The sequence below is a fragment of the Lutra lutra genome, chromosome 17 (genome assembly GCF_902655055.1).
Source record: "Lutra lutra chromosome 17, mLutLut1.2, whole genome shotgun sequence".
Taxonomy (NCBI): Eukaryota; Metazoa; Chordata; class Mammalia; order Carnivora; family Mustelidae; genus Lutra; species Lutra lutra.
Window position 1 is genome coordinate 52,824,902 of NC_062294.1, and position 22,002 is coordinate 52,846,903.

Consider the following 22,002-nt stretch of genomic DNA (forward strand, 5'->3'; position numbering starts at 1 on the left):
CTTCCTCGAGAAGATTCTGTTTGAACGCGGCCTTCTCCCCTGCTCCCTCCCCAGGCAGCCCCAGCACCAGGTCGCCCAGCACCGCGTCGCCCAGCACCGCAGGCGCTTCTGTTCCCTGGGTCACATGCCAGACCCACCGCCTGCCAGAGATGATCTACTGGCTCAGCTCCGCCTCCACCAAGGAGCTCTCAGGGAAGGCCGGCCGCGAGCCCCAGGACCCCCACAGCTACGGGCGCCGCCGTCGGCGCGAGGCCGAGCCCTGCTCCGTCTCCAGGACCCTGGCTGAAGAAAAGAGGCCAGCGCAGCGCCCAGCGTGCTGCGTGACGTTTGGCACGTCCCTGGCCCTCCCCTGGCCTCGGCTTACCCATCTCGGTATTGGGGCCACGACCCCAGGTTTCTTTTTCCCCTAACTCCATCTCCTGGCCTCACTCAAAAACTCTCCCCCGCGCTGTGACTGGGCTGGACCCAGGGGCACACCGGACTAGCATGTACAAAGAATACCCGTAGAGTCCCGGAGCCTAATAAAACGAGTTTCCTCCTTCAGCCTCTGCTTGTCTATGCCCGTTCCGGCCTCCCAGTCAGAGCCCAGTCCTCTAACATAATCTTTCCCTTTATCCATGCACCTTTTCCCACACGGAAGTCCCTCTGCCTGTCTAACTGAATCCAACCCGCTGTAGCTTCTCCTTCGCACCACTAAGTCCGCGCAGCTGCGTTTTCTGTGGGCGGTCCCGGGGGCTGACCGAACCCACAGAACAGCCCTCCCTCCTCGGGTTGGTAGAACTTTGATTCGTTCTGGCTCGATACCCACGCGCGTGACTTTACGTGTGCCCAAATGTGGGCTATGAGTTCCAAGTTGAGCCTCGTTTTGCAGAGAGGAAGGAGAGTGAGAACAAGGCGGAGTGGGAAGCCCAAGAACCTGGGGTTTGGAGAGGAGCTGCTAGAACCCGGGAAGCCAACGGTGGAGAAATCCGGCGGAGTAGAAAACGACTGAGGACTAGGGCTAGAACGGAGCGAGAGGATGGACGCTGGGATTCGAGGGGGCGGGGATAGAACGCAGAGGGTTAGAAGGGGGCGGGGATAAAGCCAGAGACTGGAATACCCGCAAGGCGCACGCGAGCAGAAACCCGGGTTCCTGGATATTGGATAATTGGGGGCGAGACCAGAAGCTCCGGAGACCCGACGACCAAGTCGTGGAACTAGTCGCACTGGGATTGGACATATGCAAGTGGGAGACTTGGGTCTGGCACTCTAAATCGAGGGTGGGGGGCTGTGCTCGGGCTGGGTCTCCAGGATCGGATCCGCGGACCTCTGACTCAGCGTGGTAAGTATCGGAGGGGCCCGAGCTCCTACGGGGCCCTGGAGGCCTGTGGCTTGTGTTGGGCGCGCGGGCGTCTCCATCACCCGTCCTCGAAGCTCGAAGCCGCTCACAGCCTCAGCATCCCTGGCTGTGAGGCATGCGCAGTAGGGTGCTTCCTACCCCAGCCCCTCCAGTCCCCAGCGCGGGGGGGGAGGGGGCCGCCCTAGAGCGGACGAATTTATAGACATTCCCCACCCGCCACCCGCCCCCGCTCCTCCCCCGCCACTCCCCACCCCACCCCATCCCCCCTCCTCGCCCCGGCATGGGAAGCGGAAATGGGGCGGGACCGTGCCAACGTCTGGCAGGTGTTCATTTCAAATGGGTCCTCGGACTGATGTTTTTCTCTAGACCCCGCAACTCAACCCTGGACCGGTTTCCCGCCCCCAACCCTGAATCTTGAAAGTCCTTCATGGGGAGGGGCGCACTGCCTTGCACCTCGTTCTCAGCAGAACCGCAAAAGGGATTAACGCGAATTGTTCCTCCTGGCTCTCTATGCGTTCACAGAGGTCCCCAGTTGACGTCCCTCCAACACCGGAGGTGTCTGGCCAAGTCCTTCAAGACCCCTTAGGTGGTTAAGAAAGGGTGAGCCGCCGTCCTGTATTCCTGGGTCTGTAAGGAGGAGGGAGTTGGGGACCCGGACTCCTGGGTCTGAGGCTGGGGACATGGAGAATGACCCTCTGTCCACCTCCCAGGGCTCTAGCGAGACATGGCTGAAGCGCACCAGGCTGTGGGCTTCCGACCCTCGATGACCTCGGACGGGGCCGAAGTGGAGCTCAGTGCCCCCGTGTTGCAGGAGATCTACCTCTCCGGACTGCGCTCCTGGAAAAGGCACCTCGCCCGCTTCTGGGTGAGGAGGGCCACGGCTTGGTTTCCTTCCAGGAATCCAGTTAGGTTCTGGGGTGAGCGAGGCGCACCTCCAGCATCTTGGTGGTTCCACTAATGGGATCCTATCTCCCCCTTCTGGGAATTTGCTGTGGACTTTTAGAACCCCTTAATAGCCATTTCTGGGTTCTCTAAGGCTCACTTGGGACCCTCAACCTCACCTACTAGGAACCTCTATTCACCTCTTAACAACCACTTCCTGGACCACTTCCCCTTTTCCTCACACACCCCAACCCAGCTTCCACCCAATTTCTAGAATTCATACCGCATACCCCATGGTGCTCCCCTCAGCTTCCCCTTTCATCTCCAGGTTCTAAACTGGGTGCTCATTTCTGAACACTGTGACCTGATCAAGATCTTGGTGAGCCCGCTGCCCAGTCCTGAAGGGCCCTTCTTCCCACTAGCTCTTGTCCCTGGGTCTGGGGGCCATCTCCTTGCCCTTGCATTCTGAATCCCCAGTACAACGTCTCCAGTAGCAGTGCACTTCCCTCTGGTTCCCAGACGTGAACCTCCAATGTCTATATCCACATTACTCTATCACTACAGACCCTGCTGTCCTGTCTGGGCTCGTTGCCCTTGCTTTAGAATGCCATGCCCAACATCTAACCAGAGCCCATGCCTGCCCCCAGGGTCCCCCCAGTTCTAGAGCATCCAGAGTCCCCCTGGTGGTCCATGTCCTGTCTGTGAACACGAGTCTTAAACACCTGTGGGGGTTGGCCAAGCCTGACTTTGCATCACGGCTCAGCCACTTACCAGCTGTGTGACCTTGGGCAAGGGTACCTCTCCAAGCCTCAGTTTCCCCACATGTCAAAAGGGGGCGATGATAACACCCCCCCCACAGGACAGTCGCAAGTTTAAGTGAATTCTTACACTTAAGCACCTGGCCTGTGTCAGGTGCGGAGGAAGTGTTAGCTTTTGATAATATTGGTTCTCAATTCATTAATCAGATATCTATGGAACACTTATTAAGGGTCTGTCACTGCTTTGGGACACTGGGACATGACAGGGAGCAAGACAGATCCTGCCCTCGTGGAACTTCAGAGTTAGTTGGAGGAGAAGGCAATAAGGGGAGAGAGATAAGCAAGATGGGGAGTATGTCAGATCACGTGACTTGTGCGCCGCAAGAACAGGGAAGAACAGTAGAGCCGGCTGGAGAGGGAGGCTGGGGGCGTTGTCACTAAATGAGGGGGTGGCCGGGCCTGGAGAATCTCCTGAAGCAGAGACGTTTGGCAGGCTGGATGGGACCTCTATAGCCTGATGAAGTTGTTAAAATAGAGAGATATCTGTTCTAGTGGATAAAAAAGCCCCTACCCCAGACCATCCAAAGAGCTTTTGTTGTTGTTATTAAGATTTTATTTTATTTTATTAAAGATTTTATTTATTTATTTGATAGAGATCACAAGTAGAGAGAGAGGCAGGCAGAGAGAGAGAGAGGAGGAAGCAGGCTCCCGGCTGAGCAGAGAGCCCGATGTGGGGCTTGATCCCAGGACCCTGAAATCACAACCTGAGCTGAAGGCAGAGGCTTAACCCACTGAGCCACCCAGGCACCCCCATAGCCCTTGAATTTTGACAACAGCTGTGTAACCAACTTCCTAACAAGACAGGCCATTCTAGAATGTTCCTTTGAGCCCTTTCCTGGTGCACGCCCCCCACTCAAGGCAACCACTGTTCCAATTTCTAGGCTTGTGGGTGGATTTTGACTGGTGCTGCATTGTTGACTATTCGGACCCCTAGTTTTGTGTCCCCCCAGACTCCTTTATTAGTATTAATTGATTATTGTAATAATGACCTGTGCCACGTGCAGTGGGTCATTTGGGCCAAGCATGTGGGACAGCGTCCGTGTGGGTTGTTCATCAGCAGGAGATCAGAGTGACTCCCGAGATGGTTTCCCAAAGCACGTGGGACATGACACCTTGCTTTGTATCTGTCGCATTAGGGTCCCGAGACCCTCTGGATGATTTGAGGGGATTCACAGTGGCCCCTCCATGGCTTTGGACAAGTTCTTCAAAACTCTCGTCTTCTCAGTTTTTTTTTTTTTTTTACCCGTGCAATGGGCATAGTGATATTTACTGCTACCTTACTGAGCAGCGGAGCAATGACATGATTTATTGATGCCCCTGGTCCTTGGGAAGTGCTCGGGAGACATTTCCCCTTATTATGAAGCCCCTGTTCTACCACAATTCAGAGCAGCAGATAAAGGAACCTATAGCTGCTCTTAAAAAGGAATATAGGGGCGCCTCAGTGGCTCCTTGGGTTAAAGCTTCTGCCTTTGGCTCAGGTCATGATCCCAGGGTCCTGGGATCGAGCCCCACATCGGGCTCTCTGCTCAGTGGGGAGCCTGCTTCTCCCTCTCCCTGCCTGCCTCTCTGCCTACTTGTGATCTCTGCCTGTCAAATAAATAAATTAAAATAAGAAATCTTTAAAAAAAAAAAAAAAAGGAATCATAAACAATGAAATCACCACGTTTGCATAAAAGCTTTTCTGGCCGAACCAAAGAAACATCGTCAAGTGAATAAATCCTCAAGGAGAGGCAGAGTAGCAACAGAACGGGTCATGGTAATCATGTTGATTGAGTACCTACTGTGTGCCTGGCTCTGAGCTATGCAGTTTCCCCCGCCCCCGCAGCCTCCTTGGCTTTATTTTTCTCCATATTCTACTGCCTTCTGTCACACTACCTTAAGTCCTTTTCTTGGGTAGCTGTTGTCTCTGTCCCCCAGGACAGCAGGACTCTTGCTGTCTCATCACTGCTGTAGGACTGTGATCAGCATTTGCTGAAGGACATTTTCTCATCCCACACTCGTGACAGCCCTGTGAGCCCCCTACTGGGATTGTTCCCATTCTAGAGATGAGAAAACTGAGACAGAGAGGGGAAGCCACTTGCTTGAGGTCACTTAGCTTGTTAGTGACAGAGCCCAAGCTCTCATCCATGAACCCTGAGGCTTTTCTGTTGGCTAAATGTGGGGAAAAGAGAGAACTCGATTTCTTGAGCCCTGATGCCAGTACCCCCACTAACAGTAGCTCTTATCATACTCTCTGCGTGACCTTGGACCTAAGTGTTTTCTTTGTAAAATGAGGTCACTTAAGTACCACCTCACAGGGTTGCTGGGGGGATTTTCAGAGTTCATTCTTGTAGGTGGTGCTTAGAACAATGATGGTGCTTGGTCGTCAGACTTGGTTAAGCGTTAATTATCTCCATGACACTTCCCTGGGAGTCTGGTTAGTACCCCAGGACTTTCATTCATCCCATGGTCATGTAGTTCTAGAAGGCCTACCGAGCTCCAGACCCTGTGGCATAGGGGGATCATTTTGGCTGAGAGTAACCTCCTCCAGGGAACCCTCCCTGATTTCTTCAATTTGAGCAACTCGCCTCTGCAGGGCTTCTGTGCCTTATGTCCCTTAGCGCTCACTTCATTCTGACTCACTTCCCTGAGGGCAGGACCCAGATCTGTCTGGTTTCCCCTGGGTCTTGAACACATCGCTCGGGCTCAGCACAACGCTTGGTGCTCTGACAGTATCTAAGAATGTTGCTCAGAGGAGGGATCATTGATTGAACGGGTGCCCTTTCCTCCCCACAGAATGACTTTCTCACGGGTGTGTTCCCTGCCAGCCCCCTCAGCTGGCTCTTCCTCTTCAGTGCAATCCAGCTCGCCTGGTTCCTCCAGCTGGATCCTTCTCTAGACTGATGGAAAGATCAAGAGTTGCTGCCAGACTGGTAAGCTCCCCCATCTGAGCCTAGTATCCCTAATTCTTCTCCCTCCACCCAGTGAGTTTCTCTCTCAGCGTGGAATGCGTGCTAAAGAAAAGTAACCTCAAAAACAAATAAACAAATACATAAATAAAAAGAAAAGAACCTCTGAGATTTACTTTGGGTCAGATTAATAAAGGTATGGCATGAGTAAAATGGAGGTGATTTCCTCCCTTTCTTGCTAAGAGGGACACTGACAAGCTAGAAAATGTCCAGATATGGTTATTTATGTACTGACAAAAGTTGGAGTTCTGCAGTGCTCCAGTTTTGTAGTCTTACGTAAGAGATGTTATTCTCTTGTCAGTCTTCATTTATAAAATGCAGGTAATGATAACTGGTTCCCATGGTGGTTGGGAGAATGAAACAAAAGGATGCCCATTTTGGGGGGGCACCCGGCTGGCTCAATTGGTGGAGCATGAGACACTTGATCTCAGGGTCGTGAGTTCAAGCCCCATGTTGAGCATGGAGCCTACGTACATAAATAAACAAATAAATTCCTTTACAAAAAGCATGCACGTGATCCATTCAGTACAGTGCCAGGAGGTTATAAACAGGAGTGCTTGTGTTATTGTAATTGTCATTTTGGGAAAAGATTTGGAACCCAGGTGCAGGGGAACTGACAGGTTCTAATGGTTCTAATTCTTGGCTTGGTCCTCCTGGGGACGAAGGTTCCAGTTTTGTACAGACAGTCCCAAAGGGCAGACCCAGGATCAGAGGTAGGAATTTCCGGGAAGTCTAGATTTACCCCGTCTACAGAGGGGAAGTAAGGGCTCCAAGTCCTCCAGGTGGGCCTTGCTCGCGCATCTGATGCCGCTTTGCAAACTTGCTGATCTGCGATAGTTTCCGATCCGCAGGTCAGTGTTTCCTGAGTGTGTGTTGGAACCACCTGGGAGGCTTGTTCAAACACTGATGGCGGGGGCAGCCCCAGAGAGTCTGTCCTAGTAGGTCTAGGTGGGGTCGGGGATTTGCATTTCCAACCAGCTTCCAGGCCCTGCAGATGCTGCTTGGCCAAGGGCCACACTTTGAGAACCATTGCTTTAAAGTATAATTTGATCTCCCTGCTCAGCAGGGAGTCTGGTTCTCTCTCAGCCTCTGCTCCTCCCCCTACCTGTGGGTGCATACTCTCTCTCCTTTAAATAAAAAAAAAAAAAAAAAAAATCTTAAAAAAAGAAAAATCTTAAAGTATAATTTGATGCTGGGAGAGAGAAGTGTGTCCCTTCTTCTTCTTCTTCTCCTCGTCCTCCTCCCCCTCTTCTTCTCCCTCCCCCTCCTTCTCCCCCTCCTCCTTCTTCTTCTCCTTCTCCTTCTAAGATTTTATTTATTTGAGAGAGGGGGAAAGAGAGAGCACGTAAGTGGGAGGCAGACCAGAGGGAGAGGGAGAAGCAAACTTCCTACTGAGCAGGGAGCCTGAGGTGTGGCTCCATCCCAGGACCCTGGGGTCATGGCGGGAGCTGAAGGCAGCCGCTTAACTGACTGAGCTATCCAGGCACCCCAAGTGTGTGTCCCTCCAAAAAAAAAAAAATACCAGGGGCGCCTGGGTGGCTCAGTGGGTTAAGGCCTCTGCCTTCGTCTCAGGTCATGATCTCAGGGTCCTGGGATCAAGCCCCACATCGGGCTTTCTGCTCAGCAGGGTGCCTGCTTCCCTTCCTCTCTCTGCCTTCCTCTCTGCCTACTTGTGATCTCTGTCAAATAAATAAATAAAATCTTAAAAAAAAAAAATCTCACTGTCAAGTATCTTCCAGAAAAAATTAAAAAAAAACAAAAAACAAAACAAAAACAAAACAAAAAAAATACCAGCTCCCACTTACTAAGTACCTATCAGTTTCCATGGGAAGTGATTTCAGGAGCTTTGGTGTCATTGTTCGGGAAAGCAAGGGCTGGGTGGGGTTGGAGGGGAGGAGCAGTCCGAGGCTGAGGGGCTGGGAAACCCAGGCCCCTTCTCTCTCTCACTCCCCCAGGGGTGGGCAGCACCACAGGCTTCGGGGAGTCCTGGCAGCTGCGCTGTTTGCTTCGTGCTTGTGGGGAGCCCTGATCTTTACGCTTCACGTGGCCCTGAGGCTGCTTCTGTCCTACCATGGCTGGCTCCTTGAACCCCACGGAGCCATGTCCTCACCCACTAAGACCTGGCTGGTATGTGAGGGGCAGAGCCCTCCCTGCTTAGGCCCTCCGGGGACCCACTTCTCTGTCTCCTCTCTGGTCTCTGTCCCCACCTTTCTGGGACCCTGTCCACCTCTCTCTGGTCTCTCTATTCCTCCTCCTGAGCTTCTGTCCCCCCACTTCCTCTGGGTCTCTATTCCATTCTCTCTGTAGGTTGCCACACCACCCCCAAACCTGGTCTCCCACCCTAGTGAGGGGTGTAATGACCCACTAATTCCCGTTTCCCTCCAGGCCCTGGTCCGCATCTTCTCCGGCCGCAAAACAATGCTTTTCAGTTACCAGCGCTCCCTGCCACGCCAGCCCGTGCCCTCCGTGCAGGACACTGTGCGCAAGGTGGGTCTGCCTGGGGGACCTCCACCTGGGAAGGGCTGGGGCGGGCGGGGGCGGGCAGGGGGCATGACCTACCCTCTTCTTGCCGCTCAGTACCTGGAATCTGTCCGGCCCATCCTCTCCGATGAGGACTTCGACTGGACGTCCGTCCTTGCGCAGGAATTCTTGCGGCTGCAGGCATCGCTGCTGCAATGGTACCTGCAGCTCAAGTCCTGGTGGGCGTCCAATTACGTGAGTCCCAGACTCGCATCAGCAAGGTTCTGAGGGATCCTTAAGCACCTGTAGGTCTAGGCCCCTCCCCTCCCACACCCCGCCCACACCCCGCCCACACCCCGCCCACACCCCGCCCCATGTTCTATACTCTGAGCCCCGCCCCCCCACTCCTATGGTTTAAACCCAGCCCGAGATGCTACACCATGCTGCTCTTACTCTCCAATATTTTTTTTTAAGATTTTATTTTATTTGACAGAGAGAGATCACAAGTAGGCAGAGAGGTAGAGAGAGAGGGAGGAGGAAACAGGCTCCTTGCCGAGCAGAGAGCCCGATGCGGGGCTCGATCCCAGGACCCTGGGATCATGACCTGAGCCGAAGGCAGAGGCTTTAACCCACTGAGCCACCCAGGCGCCCCACTCTCCAATATTCTGAACCCCATCCATCATGGGCCAACATTTTGAGCCTCCCCACCCCATGCTCCGACGTTCTGAGTCTGACTTCAATAATCTCAGCCCCGCCTCCAGAGACTGCCCACATCCACAGCCCCGCCCCCAACCCTCCAGGACTGGAACCGCAATTCCAGGACTTACCCAACATTTCAGCTCTCCCTTGGAAGGAGGCAAAAAACATTTTGAGCCCCCGCCCCCAGAGATGTTCTTGTTTTACCAGCTCCTTCTGCATGAGGGCACCTCCCCCAGATGGGTTTCTATTCTGAGTTGAGGAGCTAGTAGGCTTTTGGTAGTACTCTGACTTGAGTTTCTTGGGAAACTGAGGCACAGAACAAGACAGCAGTTTACCAAATCAGGGGTTATGGGTCTCCTTTTCTGTGGGAAGTCATAAATAGCCGCGGTCAGCGTGGGATGAGGTGGAGGTAGCAGTGAAGGACACACTGGGTGGTGTGAGTGTTGAGGGATGGGGTGGTCTGGGGACACCACCACTGGCTGAGAGGATTAGGGTTCCAGGCTGAGCCCTGAGGACTGGACAGAACTCGAATCTGTCAAGTTGGTCTGTAGGAGGGAAAGGGCTGAGCAGAGAGAGCTGAGGAAGTAAGGAGATTGCAGGGCAAGGGCTGGGAACCAGGAGAGCTTTCCTCTGGTTGAAACAAAGGGTTGAAGGATGATCCTCACGGCGGAGTGGTGGGGAGAGGCCTGAACTCCAGCTGAGGACCTGGGACTTTTTCTAGGGGGTGCCAAGGAGCCATGGGAGGATTCTGCACAGGGGTGGATCAGGATCACCTCTGCTGTCGGGGAAAGACTGGAGGGAAGACACTGGAGCATGGGGGGGCTGGAGAGTGTGTTAGGGGGAGAGGACAAGGCCTGAGAGGGGGATGAGGCAGAGTCAAAGGCAGGAGGGGAGGGCCCTGGGACTGCCAAGCTGGGGGTGGGGAGATGGCGAGGATGGCACCCACGGGCCCTCCCCTGGGGCTCTCCCTGAGATGGGGAGAAGGGGAGCAGCTTTTAGGTGAAGCCACTGAGCTCCATGGGAGTGCCTGGAGGGTGGTGGGGAGATGCCCTGGGGCAGCCCGACCCCTGAGTGAGGGCTCAGGAAAGAGGCCTGGGTGACAGCAAACGGAACCTTCATGGGCAGAGGGAAATTGAAACATTGTTCCCCAAGGGGCAGTGGCATGGAAAGGTCAGTCAGACAAACTCCAGGAGGGGACTGAGTCATGTCTGAGGGGTAGGAGGAAAGCCAGACCTTAATTTTTACACTTTTTCCCTTCAAGCTGTTTGGGCCAGGTTCTGTGTCAGTACATATGCTCATGTGTGTTCAGATGGACAGACACACACACACACACACACACACACACACAGTATATATTTCGTTGTATCTCTAAGGCACTGCCCATTATAACATACCCCATTATCTTAAATACAACAAAGAAAACAAAAAAAAACAAGGCCAACTAAAGTCTGACACGGTGCTATCTTATCAGACTTTTTAACTATTTTTTGACTCATGTTATATAATTTTATTTATATAATATGTGTATTATATATATAATGTGTATTTATATATAATATAAATTTTATTTATATAATTGTGTATAATTTTTTTAAAGATTTTATGTATTTATTTGACATACATAGATCACAAGTAGGCAGAGAGGCAGGCAGGGAGAGAGGGGAAGCAAGCTCCCTGCTGAGCAGAGAGCCTGATGTAGGGCTCGATCCCAGGACCCTGAGATCATGACCTGAACCAAGGCAGAGGTTAACCCCCTGAGCCACCCAGGTGCCCCTAATTATGTGTAATTTTAAGTTATATAATATATGATGTAATTATATATTATATAACTTAATAACATTATTATATATAATAACATTATATATAATATATAATGTAATTATATGTTATATAACTTACAGAAACATATTAAATAAATGATATAAAATATATGTAACATATATAATTTTATTGTGGTAAAATGGACAAAATACAAAATTTACCATTTTAACCATTTTTAAGTATGCAGTTCGGTGGTATTAAGTACATCTGCAATGTCGTGGAACCATCAGGACAATCTATTTCCAGAACTTTTTCAACATCCCAAAGAGAAACTCTGTACACATCCCCATTCCCACTTCCCCAGAGTGCCAGGTAACCTTTAGTCTACTTACTACCTCTAGGAATCTGTCTGTTTTAGATTTTTCGTGTAAGTAGGATCATACATGATTTGTCCTTTTCTGTCTGATTCATTTCACCTGGACTGATGTTTTCAGGGTCCACCCATGTCATAGTGCACATCAGGTATCCATTCCTTTTTATTTATTTTTATTTAAGTTTGTTATTTATTTATCTGAGAGAGAGAGAGAGAGACAGAGAGAGAGAGAGAGAACAAGTGGGTGGGAGGGTCAGAGGGAGAAGCAGACTTTCTGCGGAGCGGAGAGCCCGACGTGGGACTCGATTCCAGGACCCGGAGATCATGGCCTGAGGCACAGGCAGACACTTATCTGAGCCACCCAGGTGCCCCATTGTCATTCCTTTTTATATGAACATTCCATCTCAGGGGCACCGGTTGGCTCAGTCGGTGGACCATGTGACTCTTGATCTCAGGGTTGTGAGTTTGGGTCCCAGATTGGGTGTAGAAAGGACTTAAAAATAAAATCTTTTTTTTTAAAAAACCCACTCTAGGGCGCCTGGGTGGCTCAGTGGGTTAGGCCTCTGCCTCCGGCTTGGGTCATGATCTCAGGGATCGAGGCCTGCGTCGGGCTCTCCACTCAGCGGGGAGCCTGCTTCCCCTCTCTGTCTCTGTCTGCCTACTTGTAACCTCTCTCTCTGTCAAATAAATAAATAAAATCTTAAAAAAAAAAACCCAACCCATTCTATGTATGGATTGACCACACTCGTTATCCATTCATCTGTTGATGGATACTTCGGTCTCGGTGGTATTTTTTAAAAATCTCATTTGTGGGGCGCCTGGCTGGCTCTGTCAGTTAAGCATCTGCCTTCGGCTCAGGTCATGACTGGGGTCCTGGGATTGAGCCCCGGGTCATGCTGTCTGCCCAGTGGGGAGCCTGCTTCTTCCTCCCCTGCTGCCTGCTGGCTGCCACTGCTTGTGCACACTCTCTCTCTGTCAAATAAATACATTTTAAAATCTTTAAAAAAAAAATAAGTAAAATCTTACATGAGATCATTTCACAGATCTTACTATGCACCTAGCTTTTTTTAGTCAGCAGCTGTCTCAGTGCTCGCTCATTCCGCAGCAGCCAGGTAGGTGCACCTTGATCTGTTTGGAGAGCTTGATGATATTCTAGGACGTGAGTGTAGCACGGGTTAGCTAACAGATTCCCCAACTGTTGGACTGATAGGTTACTGCTAGTTACTGATCATGATGGCCTCCTTCATTGAGCTCCACCCCCCTGTTTGACAAGGCAAAGTCTGGGGTATCTTGCCGCTCCCACTGACCCACCCCCCGACCTTGGCCACAGCTGCCCCAGCCTTGCGTCTCTCTGCCCCACTCCTAGGTCAGTGACTGGTGGGAAGAATTCGTGTACCTGCGCTCCCGGCACTCGCTGATGGTGAACAGTAACTATTACATGATGGTGAGAGGGGGAGAACGGGATTAGGAGCCGGGAAGGGGCTGAGTTCTTAGCTCCATGGGTCTAGGGTTGGGATGTCTCTGTAAAAAGTGGGGTTTAGGGTCAGTGACCCCAATCAGAGTCTAATTCACCATCTTGCCGCCTATTGGGGTCAGCATCTGTGTTTGGGGTCTGTGCCCTGAGCAGGGGCCCGACCTGATCCCAGGCATTTTGCTGTCCCCTCGGCTGGCCCCCAGGACTTCCTGTACGTCACTCCCACACCAGTGCAGGCCGCTCGTGCTGGGAACGCCGTCCATGCCCTCCTCCTCTACCGCCACCGGCTGAACCGCCAGGAGATCCTGCCTGTGAGAGCCCCCTCTCCCCGACCCACGGGCTGGGGTCGGAGGCTGTGGTCCTGTGGCTGTGTGGCCATGTGGGTCCTGGCAGGCCGCGTCCTCCTGAGCCCATGGTCTCTTGCAGACTCTACTGATGGGAATGCGGCCCTTGTGCTCCGCCCAGTACGAGAAGATATTCAATACCACGCGCATTCCCGGCCTCCAAAAAGGTGAGGTTCCTCTGGCGTTCTCACTGACTGAGGCATACAGTATACATACAGTATAGGGTTGAGCGCATGTTCTCCTGGGTTCGAATCCCAGCACCGTTGCTCCCTAGCTGTGTGATCTCGGGTAGGTTATAGCCCTCTCTGAGACTCAGTTTTCTTATCTCTAAAATGGGATAGTAAGGGTACATAGGGTCGGGAGGATTCAATGAGTGTTTAGAACAGTGCGAGCCATACAGGATGGGCTTAATAAATGGTTCTTACCCTTTTTTAAAATTTATTTTGGAGAGAGTGTGTGCATGCGCGGGGTGGCACGGGGAAGAGCAGAGGAGGGGGGGGAGGGGCAGGGCAAGGATCCCAAGCAGACTCCCAGCTGAACAGGGAGCCTGGAACAGCTGGGTCCCACCGCCCGGAGATCATGCCCTGAGCCAAAACCAAGAGTCAGACACGTAACCGCCTGAGCCACCCAGGCACCCTAAATGGTTCTTATTCTTGCAGTGTATCTGACCTTCCTACCCTCTGCCCTTCTGTCCCCCCGACTCCCCCCAGATCACATCCGCCACCTCCGGGACAGCCGACATGTGGCTGTCTTCCACCGAGGCCGATTCTTCCGTGTGGGGACCCACTCCCCAAGCGGCCTGCTCTCCCCACGGGCCTTGGAGCAGCAGTTCCAGCGAATCCTGGACGACCCCTCCCCCGCTTGCCCCCAGGAGGAGCATCTGGCGGCCTTGACCGCTGCACCCAGGTGAGAGTAAGAGGTCAGGGGACCTGGAGGCCCAGGCACCCTCTGGCGGTTGGGGAAAGGCAAGGTGGGGGACCAGGTGGAAGCTGGGCGGGGTGCAGGGGTGGCCTGGGCTCAGGCGCGTGTCTTCCCCCACTCTCCCTCCAGGGATATGTGGGCCCAGGTGCGGAGTTCCCTGAAGATCCAGGCCGAGGATGCGTTGGAGGCCGTGGAAGGAGCAGCTTTCTTTGTATCACTGGACTCGGAGCCTGCGGGGCTCACGAGGGAGGACCCCGCAGCTTCACTGGACGCCTATGCCCGTGCCCTCCTGGCTGGCAGGGGCCATGACCGGTGAGTCAGCCCCTGGAGTTGAACCCCACCCCAACCAGTGACCCCAGAACCTGGTATCCAGACCTAGGATTCTGGACACTAGACAAGCAGACCCTGGACCCCAGATCTGAGGACCACTGAACCCCAGACCTGGACCTGCAGACCTAGAGACCCCAAAGCCAGAACCCCAAGCCCGGGGACCTCAGGCTCAGAACCACAGAATCCTTTGATTTTCATCCAGGCATCCCAGACTCAGGACCTCAGTCGTGGGACTTCCTACCTAGAGATCCTCAGTCAACAACCTAGCTGCACCCCAGGCATCACTCTGATTTCTGAGGTTCCCAGAAGAGGCCCCCTAACCTCTCAGCAACTCGGGAGCCTTGACCCTTTCTTGGCATGTTCCCCCCAAAATCTTCCAATTTAACAAACCTTAGACATGCCCAGAAACCATCTAGACCACCTGGTAGAGACCCCACCCTCTCAGAGAGCCCCACATCAACCCTGGTTCCAGAAAAATCCATCCACCCTGACACTCCTATGTCCCACAGAACGCGAGCACCTGAGTTCCCTCTTGGGTCCCTGGTGACCACTTTGAGTTCTCCCCCTGCAGCTGGTTTGACAAATCCTTCACTCTGATTGTCTTCTCCAACGGGAAGCTGGGCCTCAGCGTGGAGCACTCGTGGGCAGACTGCCCCATCTCGGGACACATGTGGGAGGTAGGAGAGCCAGCCCCCCACCCTGGGGACCATCAGCCCCACTTCCAAAGACCTTCCTTTCCAGGGCGTTATACTCAGAGGGAGGACAGAGGCTCAGATGGGACCAGGAGCCTCAGTTCTCCCTTCATCAGGTTGAAAGGGTTGGATTTTCTTTGATCTGTAAGTTCCCATCCAATCCTAAGAACCTTAGCATCTCTATTTTATGTAGTCCGTAAATCATAGGGGGTGGTGTCTGTGCCCTATCAGGTTCCTGCTGTTCCGTAGTGTTACATGGGGTGTTGGATGGGGCCCAGGGTGGGATCTGGCATGTATGAGGGGAAGGGAGGCCCTTTTCAGCTCGTAAGAGCAGCCCCCAGTAAGCACTGTTTCACAAATGAGTATTTCCCCCTTTGGTGGTACTGGTAAATGAAACTGTCAATTCAGTTGAACCTCAGACCCCTCAGACCCTTTTTTTTTTTTAAAGATTTTATTTATTTATTTGACAGACAGAGATCACAAGTAGGAAGAGAGGCAGGCAGAGAGAGAGATGAGGAAGCAGAGAGCCCAACGCGGGGCTCGATCCCAGAACCCTGGGATCATAACCTGAGCCGAAGGCAGAGGCTTTAACCCACTGAGCCACCCAGGCGCCCCCCTCAGACCCTTCTTGTCAACATTATGGTCTCAGCCCATCGACTTTGAAAGAAGAGATGTCACATAGAATATGGTATAGATCATTGGAAACTCCTAGGCGCCAAGTGAGCTGTTCTTCTGAGGTTTCTAATGTTGCAATGGGGATGTGAATCCCTTCTTCCTAAGTTACCATGAGAATTAAGTAGAAGGCTGGCAGGTGGTAGGTGCTCCTGGTTGTTTTTTTTTAAAGATTTTATTTATTTATTTATTTGACAGAGAGAGAGATCACAAGTAGGCGGAGAGGCAGGCAGAGAGAGAGAGGAGGAAGCAGGCTCCCCACCGGGCAGAGAGCCCGATGTGGGGCTCGATCCCAGGACCCTGGGACCATGACCTGAGCGGAAGGCAGAGGCTTTAACCCACTGAGCCACCCAGGCGCCCCAACTCCTGGTTTATAATATTGAAACAAGGGGCCCCTGGGTGGCTCAGTGGGTTTAAGCCTCTGCCTTCAGTTCAGGTCATGATCCCAGGGTCCTGGGATCGAGCCCTGCATCGGGCTCCCTGCTCTGAGGGGAGTCTGCTTCTCCCTCTGTCCCTGCTCGTGCTCTCTCTCTCTCTCAAATAAATAAATAAAATCTTAAAAAAATTTATATATTTAACAATCAGAATGGAGGCGGCCCCCTCTGGAGGTCCATGCTGTGCTGGGCTCTTCCTCTCCTGTCTCAGGATCCTGGTGGGGGTAGTGGGGGTGGCGGGGGTGGGGTGTCTTGGGAGGGCTGGGGCAGCTGTTGATGGCTCTTTGTCTACCAGTCAGAAGCAAAGGGTCAGTAAACCCCCTCTGAGTGTTAGTATTAGTCCTGCTCTCAATCAACTTGACCCTGAGAACCCACCTGTGAACATTGGAGGTTTCTGATTCCCAAGGACTGCCTCCCATCCCCTAACCCCCAGAGGGACTTATGAAAAGAAGTCCCTGGTTAGATGGCTCTCAGCCCAGAGGGAGGAAAGGACTCTGACAGCCTCCGTTTGTACACAGTTCACTCTGGCCACGGAATGTTTTCAGCTGGGCTACTCGGCAGATGGCCACTGCAAGGGCCATCCTGAGCCCTCACTGCCCCAGCCCCAGCGGCTGCACTGGGACCTTCCAGAAAAGGTGAGACCGGGCTTTGGGGGCTCTCCTCCAAGTCCCCCAGCCCCCCTGGCTTTGACTCGAAGCTCATCCCCACCCCCAAACTCAACCCCAACCCTGACCCCAGTCCCACCCTGACCCCCATCCTTAATCCAGACCTTCAGTGACATGTTCGTCTCTGTCCTCATTTTCTGCATTCCACCCCTACTCTGACTCGATTCCCACCTCCACTTCCAGCCCCACTCCCAGCTCTAACCCTACCCCATCTGTAACCCCAGCCATCCCTCCCTCCCTCTTCCTCTGGCAGATCCGTCTGTCCATCTCTCTAGCCCTGAGGGGAGCCAAGACCTTGTCTGGAAACATTGACTGCCACGTCTTCCCCTTCTCCCACTTTGGCAAGAGCTTCATCAAACGCTGCCATCTCTCTTCAGACAGCTTCACCCAGGTGGCCTTGCAGCTGGCCCACTTCCGGGTCAGTCGGGGCCCTCGGCCTCAGCCCCTTGCCAGGACTTTGGTTCCCCTGGGCCTGCCTTGTCAGTCCCTTTAATGACTCTTCTCGGTCATTGCCCTTAGGGGTCCGCCATCTTGATTTCTCTCTCCTGACCACATATTCCCTGAGTGGGAGGAGGCGGGAGGCCTACACAGAGGTGGGTCAAGTCTGTGAAGATTTCCAGAGACCAGCTGACAGGCTCCTCCCTTGTCCCCCAGGACAGGGGTGAATTCTGCTTGACTTATGAGTCGACTATGACTCGCTTGTTCCTGGAAGGTCGGACAGAGACGGTGCGGTCTTGTACAAGGGAGGCCTGCAACTTCGTGAGAGCCATGGAGGACAAAGAGAAAACAGTGGGTGAAGACCTCGTTTGAGGCTTTGGTCATTTCCATACACTCATTCCTACATTTGCAAATATTTCTGGAGTACCTTCGGAGGACCAGACCGCATGATGGGCATTAAGGACAAAAGAGGAACCAGACCTGGTCTCTGACCTCCAAGAACTCACTGGTGGGGAGAGACAGAGATATTTCAGCAGAGTGTGATATATGCTTTCATGGGGATCACACAGGGCACTGGGGGAGTACCCAACAGGGATTCTGGGTTCCACGATGTAGCTCTCTTTGATTATTTAACCTCTAGGTGACCTTGTGGCTTCCGTTGGTACCCTCCCATGTAGTCCCTATGTAACCTTTTTACTCAGAACCCCCCTGGGTACCTCTGTTCCCTCTCCTCCTACCTATTTTGGTCAGTGGTAGGAGTTGGGACCCTAGATCAGACAGACCTGGGAAGCTACCTGATTCTGCTTTGCTGTGTGACCCTGGGCAAGTGACTTCCCCTCTCTGAGCCTGTTTACCCTTGGTAAAGTAGAATTGATATCTCTGCCTTGCTGGGATTTTGCAGGCTGGGTTGACGCCACGGGTATGTGACAAGCCCCAGCAGTAAGCCCATTTCCTGTCTTTCCATGACCTGTCACCTCTCCCTGGGGGACCACAGGAACCCCAGCGCCGTGCTCTGTTCCGCCTGGCGGTGGAAAAGCACCAGGCTCTGCTGAAGGCAGCGATGAGCGGACAGGGAGTTGACCGCCACCTCTTCGCGCTCTACATCGTGTCCCAATTTCTCCATTTGCGCTCACCCTTTCTGGACCAGGTTGGGGTGCAGGGAAAGGGTTAGAGATGGAAGAGGGGAACCATGGGAGGAGAAGGGTGCTTCAGGACAAGGAGGGTGAGGTGGGAAAAGGGGGGGTATTACAGGAGAGAGTCGGTAGGGGGCGCAGAGAGGGAAAAGGGGAAAAGAGAAGGGGAGGGGACGGGGGGTGTGGTCAGGGAGAAGAGGAGGCGTGGCCAGGGGGGCGGGGTGAAAGGAGGTGTGGTCTGGAAGACCTGAGAAAAGGGCGGGATCAGGCAGAAGGCGGGATCAGGCAGAAGCTGAGAGGTGTGTTCCAAAAGGAGTGGAAGGGCAGGTGTCAGGGAGGGGAAGGGCGGAGAAACTTGATGATTCAGAGGTGAGAAAAGGCTAGAGCTGCATGGAGCTGAGCCAAGGGGGCGTGGACTGGTGGGTCTGTCCGTCTTTATCTCAGGCTTGCCCATCTTCTGCCCCTCAGGTTCACTCGGAGCAGTGGCAGCTCGCCACCAGCCAGATCCCTGTTCAGCAAATCCACCTGTTTGACGTCCACAATTACCCTGACTACGTTTCCTCTGGTGGTGGATTCGGGCCTGTGAGTGGATCTGGGCCTGATCCCACCTCCCTGGACCCTAGGCCCTGAGGGAGAAGGGCACTGGGGGTCTGCACTCTTGCCTAGTGGGGGAGGAGGAGTTCGGAGGCTAGTTGGTTCCCCTCCCTTTGTCCCTCTCCAGGCTGATGACCACGGTTATGGCGTTTCGTACATCTTCATGGGGGATGACACCATCACCTTCCACATCTCCAGCAAAAAATCTAGCACAAAAACGGTGAGACAGACTTGAACACACACTCCTGGACCCTCCTCCCTCAGGAGCCAGGGGACTGGACTCCTAACTCTCTCCGCTCTTACAACCAACCAGTCTAGAATCCCAGCTCCCTGCTGCCCCTATGATCCAGGAAGCCCGGCCCCCTCCTCCCTCTGACCGGGGCATCGGGGATACTAGCCCTCCTGTTTTCCAGCGCCGAGGAGCCCCTCTCCCAGCTTCTCCTGGACATGATGTATTTCTCCTTCCAGGACTCCCACCGACTGGGACAGCACATTGAGGATGCCTTGTTGGACGTAGCCTCCCTCTTCCAGGAGGGACAGCGTCCTAAGCCCAGATCCAGAGGGTTACCGGAGGAGGACTCGGGGCACAGGGGTGGCTCTCTCCCCTGCCACAGGAGGGGCTCCAAGGCAACCACAAAATCCACCAACTTTTGACCCCTCCCTGCAGGGAGCTGGTCTCCCCAAGACCTAGGGAGAGGGTCTCTACAACTGGGCTGGTGCAGGACAGAGGTGGCCTGTTTGGGTTTGGAAAATCCCACATCTGGTCCAATAAAGATCCGTAAGCTGGGCTTGTGGTGTTTGCCGTGCTGTTGGGCTGGGCAGGGGTGGGAGAGGTGAGGATCAGGGTGGAGAAGGAGAAGAATTCCCCTCCATCCCCAGGCCCAACCTGAATTCTCAGTTACAATCAGTTTCAGCTACAACCCCCAACCCTGCCCATTCCATTGCACACCAAAGCCAAGCATCCAAGGCCCACCTCAGCCAAACAATCCCCCAAACTCTCATTAGTCCAGTTCCTGCGGCCCCAGTACCACTGCCTGCCCCAAAAGTAAAAATCGACACCATTCCACTCACTCTAGTTGACACCCCTCAAATGAACCCCTCAAGATTCGTTTTTTTTTTTTTTTAAGATTTTATTTATTTCTTAGACAGAGACCACAAGTAGGCAGAGAGGCAGGCAGAGGGTGGGGGGAAGCAGACTCCCACCGAGCAGAGAGCCCGAGGCAGGACTCGATCCCAGGACCCTGAGATCAAGGCCGAGGCTTAAGCCACTGAGCCACCCAGGCGCCCAACCACTCAAGATTCTTATTACTCAACCCCAACCCCAGCCATTTCAACCTCTACCTCGATGAGGGATTCAGCTCCCATAACCAGGAAATGCACTACCTAATGTTCCCCCCCCCACGCCCCCAACAACCAACAACTCCAAAACACCACACCCCACTACACCCAAAAACTCAACCACAATTCAGAGCATACGACCAACATGAAAATGACCAACCCCAAACTCCCATCACCCCACTAAAACTCCCATCCCATCCCCATCATAACCCAAACTTGAACCTGACCCATAGTTATGACTTTAAACAGCGCACTCCTTGATCGCACCCCCACTACCCCTACAACCCCCACCAGCTCAGCCGTAGTTATATCAACACCAACCCCGTCTAACCACACCAAATCCCCAATGATCCAACCCACCACTGCCATGATTCCCATACTCTATGACCCCAAGCCCCATTTTTTCTGTCAAGTCGAGCATAATAACCCAAGCCCCACAACACATTAAAATCCTGAACACCTTAACTGCAACCATCCCAACCTCCACATCTAACCCACTAACTCTAGTGATTCTGAAAAATGTCGACAAGTAGGGCGCCTGGCCGGCTCAGTCAGTAGAGTTTGCAACTCTTGATCTCAGGGGCGTGATTTCAAGCCCTGTGTTGGAGATCAAGTTTACTTAATTAAAAAAATTTTTTTGACAAGTGCTGTGACCCTCTTCCCTCCACAAAGTGGACCTTCATCCTCCCCCCCACCCCCGCCACCCACACCCTTGAGTGTGGACTGGAACTAGTGACTCTTTTCCCCCAAGTAAAAGAATATGGTAGAAGTAACTGTGACATGAAAGACTTCTGGTTCCTTCTCACTCTCTCTCGGAATCACTTGCTCTGTGGGAAGCCATCTGCCGTGTCGTGGGAACACTCAAGCAGCCTGTGGGGATGCCCACGTGGTGAGGCTCTGAGGCCTCCTGCCAACTACCGGTGAGGGAACCATCTTGAAAGAAGGTCTCCCTCCCCAGTCAACCCTGCAGATGACAGCAGCCCAACTGACTTTTTTGCTGTGACCTCATGTAAGATCCTGAGCCAGACTCCTGACTTGGAGAAACTGTGAGATAATAAATGTTTGTTGTTTTCAGCTGTTATGTCTTGGGTTTTCTTTGTATGCAACAGGAGAAAAAGTAATGCAAACTCCCAATACGTCAGCTTAAACCCCATATCCCTAACCTCATCCCCTTTCCAAATCCCATTTCCAAATCCATCCCTATAGGAGACACACCCTGAGGTGACCCTCGACGATCTGCTACCTCTTCATGTCCACACCTTTGTGTCAGCCCTTTGAGTGTGGGCAGATCTGTGGCTTACTTCGAATCAACAGTATATGGCAAAAGGAATGGCATGTCACCCCCTTAATCTCTCCATGGGGTGAGAGATTCTCTTTGCTGGCTTGCAACCATGTTGAGAAAGCTTCCTTTCCAAAGAACTGTGGGTGGCCTCTACTTGAGGCCACCACCAGCCAACACCCAGGAAGGCTCTGGAGGCCTCAGCTATACAGTCAAAAGAAAATGGATTCCACCAACAATCTAAGGAAGCTTGGAAGCGGCTCTTCCCCCAGTAGAGTCTCTGATGAGACCACAGCCCTGGACAGCACGTGAATTCTACCCTGGGGAGACCCTGAAGTGGAGAATCTTTTTTAAAATCTTTTTTTTTAAGATTTTATTTATTTATTTGACAGAGAGAGATCACAAGTA

The 22,002-nt window shown here is 52.9% G+C and overlaps 1 protein-coding gene across 1 annotated transcript; it reads left to right on the forward strand.

The window, feature by feature from the left end:
- The first annotated feature begins 779 nt into the window (after positions 1-779).
- Positions 780-19,759, forward strand: CPT1C (carnitine palmitoyltransferase 1C). Its single transcript, XM_047711426.1, is given in 20 exon segments — positions 780-1,321; positions 1,862-1,939; positions 2,050-2,204; positions 5,815-5,951; positions 7,943-8,114; positions 8,373-8,474; positions 8,565-8,702; positions 12,647-12,724; positions 12,958-13,065; positions 13,181-13,265; positions 13,809-14,004; positions 14,149-14,331; positions 14,921-15,026; positions 16,666-16,782; positions 17,066-17,230; positions 17,467-17,601; positions 18,245-18,397; positions 18,852-18,965; positions 19,105-19,197; positions 19,446-19,759. Coding segments are annotated over 18 exon segments (2,409 nt in total). The 5' UTR covers positions 780-1,321; positions 1,862-1,939; positions 2,050-2,063; the 3' UTR covers positions 19,632-19,759.
- Positions 19,760-22,002: the final 2,243 nt, after the last annotated feature.